The sequence below is a fragment of the Danio aesculapii genome, chromosome 21 (assembly GCF_903798145.1).
Source record: "Danio aesculapii chromosome 21, fDanAes4.1, whole genome shotgun sequence".
Taxonomy (NCBI): domain Eukaryota; kingdom Metazoa; phylum Chordata; class Actinopteri; order Cypriniformes; family Danionidae; genus Danio; species Danio aesculapii.
Window position 1 is genome coordinate 33,708,193 of NC_079455.1, and position 13,656 is coordinate 33,721,848.

The following is a 13,656-nucleotide window of genomic DNA, read 5'->3' on the forward strand; positions in this document are numbered from 1 at the left end:
CTACCTTTATTTCTAAGAGTGTATTATTGCATACTGTTATTGTATACATAAAGTGTAAAACAATTTATTATATCAGGTTTTTTAGTGGCATGACTGGGTAATTTATGTAAATGCTCATGTCCAAAAATTTGGGTCACTAAGATTTGTTTATTAGTAAATTAATTTATTAGTATATGCATTTATATACCTACTTTATTCAGCAATGATGCATTAAATGAATGAAAACTGGCAGTTAACAAATTTACAATTTCACAGATCTCTATTTTAAATGCTTTTGGCCATCAGTTTATGAATGAATCTTGAACAAATTGTATCTTGATAAATAAGCAACACAACTGTTTTCGGCATTGGTATAATAATCTTTTTTGGTCCAGTGTTCAAATTCAGATTTTTTTTTTTTGGTTAGAAATATTTCAGTTCTTTGCTAAGGTTTACGACTGGTTGTCCTCCTTGACCTAATGAAAGCAAGTTTTGGTCAGATTTTCTGGAGACTCTCAACTGAAATGTACGATTACCTGTTCAGTATGGCATGATCATAGCTAAAAAAGTTATCCTTTGTTTTTGGAAGAAAAATGTTAGGCCTCTTTTTTCGGACCGGCTTCTTGGAATCACCTCTTCTTCACATTTGCAAATAATTAGATATACCCCTTCTGGGAACTCTGCGAAATTTGATAAAATGTGGGATTAATTCTTTTTTTCTTTTTAAAAACACCATAAAGACTAATAGTGTTGTTTAATTTCTGAAGATTTGTAAGTTTTTCTTTTTCTTTCTCTCTTTACATCCATTGCTGTTTCTTTTTGTATAGGTCATATATGTCTTGTATGTCACCATTTTCCCTTGTTTTATGCTTTATTTGACATTTTGCACAGATAATTGTTTCATGATGGGTTTGTCTGATCCTTGTTTTTCTATGTCTGCAAAAACTATAATGAAAGAATATTAAAAAAACATATATACACAATTTTGAAAGAAATAAGAAATGTGACTTAAATGGATGTAATAAACTATTTCTAAATTGTTACATTATAAATAAGTTACAGAATAAAAAAAATCTAACATAATTGAAAAAAGTTATTTTTGAAATTGAATATTTCACAATATTACTGTTTTTATTGTATTATTGATTAAATAAACACTGTTTTGATGATCCTAACAGAGACGTTTTTCAGAAACGTATTTTAACAATCAAACTAATTAGAACACATCACATTTTGAGCACTCGTGACCATCAAAACAAGCTATATTCAGCTCATCAAGTAAGTGTATCACACAGTAAGTGTATGGAATTTAACCTTTTGGGCGTGTAGGTAATTGTGCACATGTATTAGTCCCCTCATTTTATTGTTTTGAAGTCTGATTGCTCAAATCACATCAATCTTTTTGTCGTATTTTTCTGCACAGATTGAAGAAGTCTTATGTTCTGAGCCACATTTGTCATGTTAAGTAATCATACAGCCACCAATTATTGTCAAATGAGACGAAGATTGCGATTAGTTCACCCAAAAATGAAATGCTGAAATGAATTACCCACCCTCATGTCGTTCCAAGCCCCTGAGACTATTGCATATCTTTGGAACACAAATGAAAGGTATTTTAGAGTAAATCCAAGAGCTCGCTCATCCCTTATAGACAGCAGCAGTCCAGAGGCATCCAAAAAAGTAACCAAAATAATCATCAAAACATTCCATGTGACTTTATGATATCTATTTTTTGTATATGATATATTCCACCAAAATATGTTGCGATAAATGAAATAATTGTCATTTTAAGACCTTTTTGTGCCATTATATAATGCTAGAATGACAATACAAAATCACCATGCAAATACACTCTTTCAAAGAACACATCATATGTTATTCTTAATTTTATTTACAGTCACTTTAACAATTTAACAATTAGGCATTGGAATCAGTGTGAAAATGCATATCCAAAATAAATAATAATAAATGTTAACAAAAAAGTGCAAGGTAAAACGTAACAGAGGCTGTGATATATGCTACCAGATCTGGTAGCATATGATCAGTTGTCAGACACACGCATGAAAATATACTAAAGTCATTTATAGTAAATACTATAGTATTTTGTAACCCTACTGACACTGACACCTCCAATAGAGATAGAGATGTTGTGTAATCTGCTAAAATGATGCTAGAATTGTTTTTTATGTATGGGAGATATACATAGCATTACCAAAAATTATTGAGGTCATGTCTGAGTGTTGTGCGATAATTCGATAGATTGATTGTGACAGGCCTAGTCGTTTAAATAAGTTTTTAGCTCACACAAACGTGTTCTTGGAGCTCTGTACGATAACAGTTGAAGCACTGAGGTCACATATAAGGTTTTAACAATGTTTTTGATTTCATTTCTGGAATTTTCTGCCTAGATTTAATGTAAAATATTTTGATTTGTGTTCTGAAGATGAACGAAGGTCTCAGGATTGGAATGACATGAGGGTTATTACTAATTAATAACAGAATGTTCATTTGTTGGTGGTCTAATCCTTTAAGCAGAGATGCACTTACAAAGTTGGCCCATGGTATCCTTTGATTTAGCCCACCATTCCATCTGAGAAAAGAAGGAGAATTAAGAGAGGGAGGATGGTTCAGAGACTGTAATGTCCAATTTAATGTAACCTTTTGTTTGTTTGTTTGTTTGTTTGTTTACTTTATTGTTAAGCTGCAAAAAAAAAAAACTGAAATATGAAATGTTTCAATGAAATGTTGTAAACAAATCAGAATTTTTTTTAAATGTACATACTGTCACCCGGGAGTTAGAGAACAATGCAGAGACATCAGTGAGCAAATGAAGGGAAAGGCAGATTCTGCTTGGCTAGTGTATTCAGCAATGAACTCCACTGTGTTATAAATCTTATCTTATAAAAGTTATCATTTAAAATTATACAGCATTAGTTAATGATTTAAAGTGATGTTTTCGATTTATTTTTAAAGTTTCGGCCCACAGCTCTCAATGATATTTGGTTTTTGGCCCTTCATACAGAAAGGTTTTGGCACCCCTGCCTTTAAGGATCATCTGTGGATGTTTGACATCACTCTGTTTGTGCACCAGAGGGCGCTCTTCAACCATCAAACTTGTCTTAGTTCACTCTGTTTGGGTTTGGTAGTCAAAATGGCATCCTGTCTGAACAAACAAACCAAATTGGCCTTTTGTTTCACCAGTAGGAGTGTCCATGAATGCAGTGTGTCAATGCAAGGAGTGACAGCGTAACTACACCATGCGTCTCTTACATAAGCACCAATTCTGCACCAAGCCTGAGCTTCCGTTTAAAGCAGGCCTCATGATTCACCCTCTTGTTTTCCGTCCTTTCTCTAGTGCATTAACTCATTTTTGTCTTTCTCTCTATCTCTCTCTCTCTGTTCTTTTTCCATGCTCTGGGTGTGGTGGATTGACGAGCATGTGATGCTGTTTCTCTCTTTTCTCTGGGCTTGATGGTAGGTTGTGCAGTTCAGATTCCTGAGGAGTGAGTGTACAGGACACACCCTGCCTCACAGACATGCACTGAACATTTTCACTCGTGCGCTGTGTGTTTTACTTTAAGGCCTCTACAGAGACATGCACAACTGCTTATCAGTCCTAACTGACCCAGACTCCCTTTAAAACCAAAGCAGAGTCGGCCTATCTTTGAGACCCATAGCCACCACCCCAACTCCAACTTCCTTAGTTGTATGGAAACAGACTTGTGTTTATTTTTCCTGGCTCGCTGTGTAGAGGAGTGGCACTTTCACCCTCAGCAAATCACAATGCTTTGTTAGTCAGAGGCGGGGTTTCAGCTGTTGGACTGGGAGGAGTTTGAGGCTTCTTGCTTCACTGTTGGGCGTGTTCCTGTTAGTATATGCGTGTATATGTGCATGGGGGATATATTTTGAATCTTTCAGACTTGAATATTTCAGACTCTCTCTTTTAGATTGGATTACAGCTGAAAGTGAAACAGGACGCTCTTGGTGTTGTTACAGATGGTACGTATCTAGAGCTCTTTCATTTCTGACTGTGGTTTCCTGCCAGTGTACCTGACTATAGCAGATGATCGTGCCAACTGTGCAGTTCTTGGAAACTATTACCATGCGTTTGGCACGAAAGTAGCTGTGCTGGTTTCATTGTCGTCTGAGAGATTGAAAAGGCCTCGGTTTATTTCTTTGCTAGATCTCTGAACGTACTTTGTATATACAGTACAGCTTGGTTTGGCTGATAAGTTGGTTAGTCGTTTTTGTTTACTGCTTTTCTGGGGTTTTAATTTTATACGACGCAGTTTGAGCTCATCAGAACAAGAGCTGTTTGTCAGCATGCTCACATTTTTGAGATGTTTGTGACCTCAGTATGCCATTTTCATATTTTGTAACCTTACATTCATGGCAAGAGCTATTGTTTTGTAAGCATATGTGAGTAATTAATATCATACTGCATCAAGCATGCTACACCCTCTCTGATTGGTTACAGATTCTAGTCCAAAGTGACAAATAGATGGAATTTAGCAAGGACTTGCTAGCTTTACTCAAGCAAATGTATCTGTAAATGCTTTAAAACTTGAATCTTTGGCTGCGGGCTCACTTTTATGCAGGTACGGCATTGACATACAGGTTGAGCAAACGATTTGCATTGAATTTTACTAAATTCTTACTCAAAATATGATTCAGATTTAGCATATACTGTACGGCCTATAGCTGCTGGCCTTTAAGTACATACTTCAAATGCATGCTTGGATCCTAGCAAGCAGCAACTTGAAGACATCTCCCACATCCAGGATGTTACCACATCATAATATCATGGAATTTAATCCAATAAAATCAATCGTCAGAAATCAAACGTCTTGCATAATGGCTTAAATCACTTCTTTAGTCCCAGAATGGGTTGCTTTACTAGTTATTCTTGAAATACAATCATGCTAAATATGTGAAAAAAAAAAACTGCCCATCCTTTAAACTTGTAATATCATCACTGCATTTCAGTTGTCATAATAATCAAAAAGTTGTCATCATAGAAGATGATTACCCAAACGAGCTTCATTCAGAAGATTAACTTTGAGTAACCACAGAGCGTATATGAGTGTACCTTTTGCGGTAATATGGGTGGAGATGAGCATTACTCATGATTTTTGTTACAGAATGGAATCAAACAATGGGCTAATTATCCAAGCAGAACTATAAAATGTCTTTTTTTTTTTTTTAAGAAGTTTTGTTGTAAGGATTGTGCAGTTTATATGAACATATTTACAATTATGTTATGCTCAAAGGGTGTGTCTATAAACTCAACAGACGACTCCACCAAATATGCTTTTTACTAGGGTTGAATTAGATGAAGGGCAGTGGCTCGGAGGATTAAACAGGTTGGAGAGGACCTGCTTTATTGTTTTCTTTGCCATCTCTGCTAGCATTGGAGGAGTTGTCAGACTTGTGCTAGACGTTATGGTGTGAAGCGTCCGTCTATGATATAAGGAATTTTGACCATTATCGTGACACTGTAATGACGATGTGAGCTCATCATTTAGTCATATGTCTGCATTTAGGTTTTATTTGGGATGTTGGTATTGTTTGTATCAATGACATCAGTGAATGTCACCCTGCCTAGAGTGATTTAATTACAGTAGATCATTTCAGTTGAAGATGCTCTTATTTGTAATGTGATATGTGATGAGGATCTGTGGAATGTTTACTACTGTTTTTAATTGCACTGATTCAGCGTTGAATTCATTTTGGGGGTATTGTACACAATGTCCTTATAAATGGTAGCTGCCCTGTGTTTACTCATGAGATTACCCATAATGCATTGTTGCTTTTTTTTTTATTGCTGAACATGTATTGTTTACCTAATTAAGAGGCATGTAGCTGTGGTTTCTTGCACGCAATGTTTAGCTCTACTGTAACGAAATGCTGGGTTCCGCACAAGCCCTCGTCTCGTCTAAATGCAAATTGATTAAGTTAACTGAATGGTTTTTACAATTTTAAGTTGATTGAACATAAAACAATTAAGTTGTCCCTAAAAACCCTAAAGAACCGTGTTTCAGCTCTTTTCAACTCAGCTTTTTTGAGTGTACACCTATATTCATTCAAAATAGTTCTGTTAAATGAGTAATCATGACTATTCGCATGCAAAATAATTGCGTTTACATATTAATGCTGTGCACTTTGTATATTTATTATGCACTGTAATCCCCACTGTTGTCATTACTGAAGATATTAAGTTAATATAACTTGACATTACTTAAAATACCAAGTTTTGGCATCAAAACTTAAACAGGTGTGTTTAACTTACTAATTGGATAGCAAAAATCTTTTAATTAATATTTTAAGTTCTCTGAACTTAACATTTTAATTTGTTTAAACGATTCACCACACTGTAAACCCTAATAAGTTGTGACTACCCAAATGATTTGAGGAAAGTGGTTCCCTCAGTTCGTTTGAGTAATGGGAAATAGACAACTCAATTAAATGAGTTGACCAAATGTGGTCTCTTCATTAAATTTACTTAAATGTTTAAGTACAGTTAACCTAAATGTTATGTAAATACTGTATAAATACACGCATACATGTTTATGTATATAAAATATTTATAACACACACACACACACACATACATTATATATATATATACTTTTATGTAAATATTTTTAGGTATATATAGTGTTCATATAGACAACATATTTTGGTGCATTTAAACAAAACATATTTATTAAACAGATATATTTATTAAAATAATATTTAAATCACCAAACAAATTTAGAAATTTAAAGGTAATACAATTAAATTCAACTCAATTGTTTAATTGTTTTGCTTCTCTTGATTTTTCCTCTTTTTTTAAATTTGTATTTAATATTTTTCGATAACATATAAATTTGGGTGTACCAGTTTTTGGACCGTTATCGTAAGGTTTATCATTAGCTCCAGATTTGGCTTCAGTACTGACTAATCTAATGTATATGCACAATTATAATATTGCATAGCTTCCTATTAAAAATATTCATTGAAAAGATTTGTGAGGGGTGTACTCACATATGCTGAGCATTGTACATATGCATAATGTGTGCATACATGCATAAAAATATACACAGCACATGGACATATATTAAAAACACTTTTCATTAATAGGGCACCAATTCCAAACCATCTTTTTTATGAGTTGTTTTTTTCTGTTGCGTTGTGTTGTTGAATGGCTTTGGGGGTTATTATTCCATCTGCTCAGAGTCAGTGCAGTGTCATGTTGTTGCTCATGTAGCTTTATTTAGTGACTCTGGGAATGAAGAACTGTTGATGGACTTTAATGGCCTCTCTGGCATATCTTATATGAAGGGTTCTGGAATACTTTGGTGGTCGAATATCAGCACATTGACATCTTTGGCTATGAAAGTCCCTGAATTTTGACAGTCCTGTAAGCTTTTTCTTTAACTAAAGTTTTGGTGGAAGCCATGGCCTAATGGTTAAATCGTATGCTCTGATATGTTGAACTGTGAGGCTTTTGTGGTTTACAAGAGTTTGTGTGCAGCTTTACTTAATTTTACAGATCTGTTTCTTCTTCTTTATTTTCTTTGTCATTTTATGTCCTTTCTTGTTTGTCAGTGTCTAGTAAAAAAACTCACAACAACAATTAATAATAGTAATAATAACAACAACAACAACAACAACAATAATAATAACACTAAGAACAATAATAATAATAATGATGATGATAATAACAACAACAACAACAACAATAATAATAACACTAATAACAATAATAATAACATTGATAATAATAATAATAATAATAATAATAATAATAATAATAACAACAACAACAACAACAACAACAACAATAATAAAAATACATGTGTAGCTAATTATTGCATCCTATTATTTTATAATTTTTTTATTTCTTTATTTAAAATTGAGCATTATACAGACTCATCATAGTTCATCACAGCACTATCATAGTATCTAATCAATAAACAACAAATATAATAATAATAATAATACATTTATTGATAATTACATTTATTGAATATTATTAATATATCACATTAATTTGTTTTTGTAAATCAAGTACACTCAAAAGATCCTCATTCATTCATTTTCTTTTCGACTTTTTTCCCTTTATTAATCCGGGGTCGCCACAGCGGAATGAACCACCAACTTATCCAGCACATGTTTTACGCAGTGGATGCACTTATAGCTGCAACCCATCTCTGAGATACATCCATACACACTCACCCACACTCATACACTATGGACAATTTAGCCTACCCAATTCACCTGTACCACATGTCTTTGGACTGTAGGGGAAACCGGAGCACCCGGAGGAAACCCACGCGAACGCAGGGAAAACTCCACACAGAAACGCCAACCGACCCAGCCGAGGCTCGAACCGGCGACCTTCTTGCTGTGAGGCGACAGCACTACCTACTGCGCCACTGCGTTGCACCCCAAAAGATTCTTAAAAACTTAATTGTTTTATGTTCAATCCACAAATTTCATGCCAAATTTGTAAAAACAAGTTGACTTAAGTTAACTTTGTGTTGGGACAATATAAAGGAATTGTGTGCAACCAAGCATTTTTTACAGTGTACAATCGTGTAGGATGCGAGTCAAAAATGCTTTAAAACTTTAATTTCCACAAGTTAACGCTGATCACTACACATTTTAAAACTTTAAAAAAGAAGAAGTGATCCTTCTTTAAAGATTCTTCTAAGTTCCTTTGACCCATCATGACAACCATGTTTTCCTCAAGTCAAGTAGCTCATGTAGGACAATGTGACACTATCAGATAATATTTGATGTCAAATATAGATTTATTGTGGAATGGGATTTTTTTGACCAATCAGGTTACACTGAGAGCGGGACTATTCAGTGCAACATTATAAATTTATTGAAGTGATTGACAAAATCTCTCACGCACTAATTGTCAAGGTGATGTCTGTGCTGATTATTACAAAACCCTCAGATTTTTTAGATTTTTAGAGTTTTTATCAGATGAATAACACTGACGGTTGACTGTATCCGCGTCCCTTGATCTTATTATATCATGATCAACAATCCGCCCTCCATTAGTACATAACCTAAAACCTGCTAAGCTTGTTAGAACACTTAGAAACAGAAGCAGTAAATCTACTTGTTGGATGTTCAAGCCTTTTTTTCTCTTCTACTCTTTGACAAATGTAAAGGCCTATAGAAAAACAAGCCACGAGCTGTCACTATTTTACCCTTGAGCACTGAGTATATGGTAGATATATGTTTAAAGGTTTTGTGCTCACAACTAGTGTTGTCGAGGACCACATACCATGAATGACTGGTAGTGGTTGTTATGGTGGTCTTATAGTATAAAAGCACTTGTTTAAGATGCAGAGTGTGAATCAGTAGAGTTACTGGAATGCTACTTACAGTACCTTACAGCAAGTCAGATATTGCTTTAGAGTTAACTGAAGTATTGATTTGAATCTATTATAATTCTGCATCTGATTAAAAAACATTTTGCATTTGGTACATTATGACTTGTAATGTTCTCTAGTTTACTTGATTTCTTAGGCATGGATTTGAGTAAAATGTTTGTTTGTTGTATTCTTTAAGGGCCTGATATTTCTGATGTTAATTGAAGTTTCAGAATAAAAATATTGTCATAAAGAGCTCCTTTTTTATTTGTTGCGTTTGAAATTCAGTGTTATTTCACTGAATATTGACCAGTTATATTCTGAAGTTAAAACATTCGTATCGTATTGTTTTAAAATGTATATAAAGACATCTGAAATCATCTTTTTTTTTTTGTCATTTTATGCAAACAAAAAATATATTTTATTATTTTTAAACCATTTAAAATAAAACATGGTAGGAAAAAATACCACAGATCGTTTAAGAGTAAAACAAAAAATATATATTTATAATAGTGCTGGGCAAAAATGAATAGCGATTTATTACATTCAAAATAAAAGTGTGTTTTGACATGATATGTGCGTGTACTGTGTATTTAACACACACTTTTGCATGCATATATTTGAGAAAATGTTTATTTATATTTAGATATAAAACACACATATATATATGATACTAATTAAATAAAAAAAGTAAATATTTATGCAAAAAAGTTTAGTTTTTGTGTAATACATGTATATAAAACACACACACACACATATCTTATGTCAAAACAAACTTGTATTTTGGATGTGTTAATCGTTTGCCAGAACACATTTTTAGTGGTCTCCTTATTTTTCCATTGCTGTGTATGTAAGAATGTTTGAAAGAATGTCTTCATTTTCTCATGATTTGCATGTGATTCTGACTTGTTTTAATGAAGTGAGAAGGACAGGGCAAATAATGGCATCCATAATGCACTAATGTGATTTATACATTGATATAAGCAGTTACTGTATGTTTTTCATAAGTGCATTTCAGCTTCTTATACACTCAACTCCTCTTTCTCTGTCTGTTTCTATTTTCCACAGTCTCAGCAGGTCACACCCACCACAACATCTCAGGTCTCCACAGTGAAACCTGCACAATATGAGGTAAAGGAGCTCTCATTTATTAATTTCATCTCAATAATCTGTGTGATGGAAGGACTCGTTTTCCACAAAATGGGTTATTTTCATTAATCTCCCATACTGCCTCTGCTAGATGTTGGTTTTCATTCTGCTTTTCCTTCTTTTTTGAGTCTTCTGTTGTCTAATGTTCTGCAAGGGAGACAGTAGTGTGTGGTCTTGGTGAATGGAGAACTGAAAAGAGTATTTAATCCATTCAGATCAAGTGTTTAATGCTGTTTCTTTAAAAAATAAATGTTGAAAGCTATATTGTATTGCTTTAGGATTATATTAATAGCTGTGATCATGTGCACACTGTGTATTTTGAATTGGTAATTGGAATAGGAATTAAAAAATTGTAATATCTTCATAATAGAATTGCATTTAGAAAGAATTTGCAATTGATAGTATGGAAGAAAGCATGGTGGTTCCTATATAAAGCAAAAATACCAGAGAATGTTATTAAATAATCTTAGATGATGTGAGATGAAAGAAAAAAAATGATTATAATTTACAAGTTTTTGTAACATTTAAATTATTTAAAAAAATAAAATATATAATATAATATAAAATAATATAATATAATATAATATAAAATATATAATATAATATAAAATAATATAATATAATATAAAATAATATAAATAATATAAATAATATAATATAATATAATATAAAATAATATAATATAATATAAAATATATAATATAATATAATATAATATAATATAATATAATATAATATAATATAATATAATATAATATAAAATAATATAATATAATATAATATAATATAAAATAATATAATATAATATAAAATATATAATATAATATAAAATAATATAATATAATATAATATAATATAATATAATATAATATAATATAATATAATATGATATAATATATAAAATCCCATTGAATGCAAGACAAATATTTTAATGTTTTTAATAATGCATGAAATCAAAATATGGGTAAAATAATGTTACATAATCATTCATGATGAATGCATATTCTGACCTAAATTTATTAAAATATATAAACAAATAAGTGACCATGTTAAAAAAAAATTATATACAAATTATTACTTTAAATGTCAAATGTACTGTATGTTTATTTTTATATATACCCTCACCGGCCACTTTATTAGGTACACCTGTCCAACTTTTCCAACTTTTCTAAATTTATAATCAGCCAATCACTTGGCAGCAACTCAAAGTTGTTAGGCATGTAGACATGGTCAAGACGATGTGCTGCAATTCAAACCGAACATCAGAATGGGAATGAATGGTGATATAAGTGACTTTGAACGTGGCATGGTTGTTGGTGTTAGACGGGCTGGTCTGAGTATTTCAGAAACTGCTGATCTACTGGGATTTTTATCCATCTCTAGGGTTTACAGAGAATGGTCAGAAAGAGAAAATATCTAGTGAGCAATGAGTTAACTGTTCTCAAATGGCCTCCACAGTCACCAGAACTCAATCCAATAGAGCACCTTTGGGATGTGGTGTGAAATTCACATTATGAATGTGCAACAGACAAATCTGCAGCAACTGCGTGATGCCATCATGTCAATATGGACCAAAATCTCTGAGGAATATTTCCAGCACCATGTGTAGTGATCAGCGTTAACTTGTGGAAATTAATTTCCAATATGAACAAATTCTGCAGAGTTAGCACTTAACTCTGGCTCTTTTGTTAAGCTTATCAGAAAAGTGGCAATTGAGACTGTGACCATCCGTCCTTTGAGCCTGAAACTGAGGACGAGAGGTGACTTTTAAGGGACTGTTTCATATGTGTTTATTAATCATTCTTACTGTTCAATGAACGCAAACTGTCGTAGATTATTAAAGACACAAACCTCTCACTGTACAACAACTGCACCTTTAGCTAACCTCCTAATACCTGCAGCACGAGGACTTTATGACTGTTTATGGGAGTCAAAAGTGGCTGATCTGTAATCTGTAAATATTTGGCTGCATGTCACTGCATCCCAAACAACTAAAACAATATAATGAAATTGCACTGTGCTGAGCGAGATCACTTACTGAACAGCGCATCATCGATGACATAAGCATGCGTGAATGCAATGTGAGTGCGGCCGTCGGTGGAGACAGGAGGGGGGCAAGTGTGCTTCGGCCTGGTTCAAGGCAACTGTACATAGTGCGAGTACACATGGATCACAATCTTCCATCTCACAAAAGAGACACAAATGGAATATTTCACTTCATATACCTGTAGATTCAAATGATCATGTATATGTTTAATATGCACTGCTTGAAATACTCCAGTGTATAAAACTTTGCTCATTAATGCTTTTATATGAAAGCTTAGGTAAAGATCAAGATTACATAATTATGTTTAGACTCTCTATATTGGAAACAATACATTGGGAAAATTTTATGTGGTTTGGAAAGTGGATTATGGATAGGGAAATATTGAAATATAATAACAGTTTAACTGTAAACTACAGTCACACTATGGATGACACCTTCCAGTGACCAACTCACAGGATCATCCAATCACAATGCTTCTTTTTAATCCCATCTTCTAGAGAAAGGATTAAAACATTTTCTCAAAGAAGAGGAAGAAGTGTGGTGGTATCAGGAAGAGAAGTGGTGTTATACACAAGTGGTATTAAGAAGGAAGAGAGGTGGTATCAGAAAGTGTGTTGGTAAAAGAAGGAAGAGCTTAACACATCTGGTGGTGATACATTGTGTGTGGTGGTGCAACACAAGGCTAACTGAATTGCTCAAAGACTTCAGAACTTTGCTGCGTGTTCCAGCAAAGATTTGGTCCTTGGATTCACAGTGGCTTTCCGAAGGCATCTTTAACCACCGCTTCAGGACTACTACCTCCAGAAATCTGCGTGTCCCAGATTTCCAGGAACTCTACTGTAGCTACCCGCCGGTTATAAAAACAGTCCACGCTTCCCAAATATTGATGTCCAGATGTTTAGTATATTGAACACTGTGAAAACTTAAAAAAAAAAAAAAAAAAAAAAGCGAATGTTTTACACAAACAAATAATAAACAATAATGTGTAGTTTACCGTGTTGGCCTGATAACCAGCTGTAGAATAAGCAGGAGCATTTCACAGGTGCCTGTGTTGAGATCTCACTTCCATGTATACAAACTCTCACCGGTTAAATCAAATCATGAAAG

General features: G+C 33.3%; 1 protein-coding gene across 12 annotated transcripts in view; it reads left to right on the forward strand.

Moving 5' to 3' along the window:
* cast (calpastatin) overlaps positions 1–13,656 on the forward strand; it is a 69,236-nt gene that overhangs the window by 19,258 nt on the left and 36,322 nt on the right. For 10 of the 12 annotated variants that reach the window (XM_056446982.1, XM_056446990.1, XM_056446983.1 and 7 more), the window contains one exon: positions 10,422–10,484. In XM_056446982.1, the coding sequence (XP_056302957.1) occupies positions 10,422–10,484 (63 nt within the window). Of the gene's footprint in view, positions 1–3,850; positions 3,979–10,421; positions 10,485–13,656 lie in introns of those variants that run through there. The other 2 variants (XM_056446987.1, XM_056446992.1) reach the window with 2 other exon arrangements.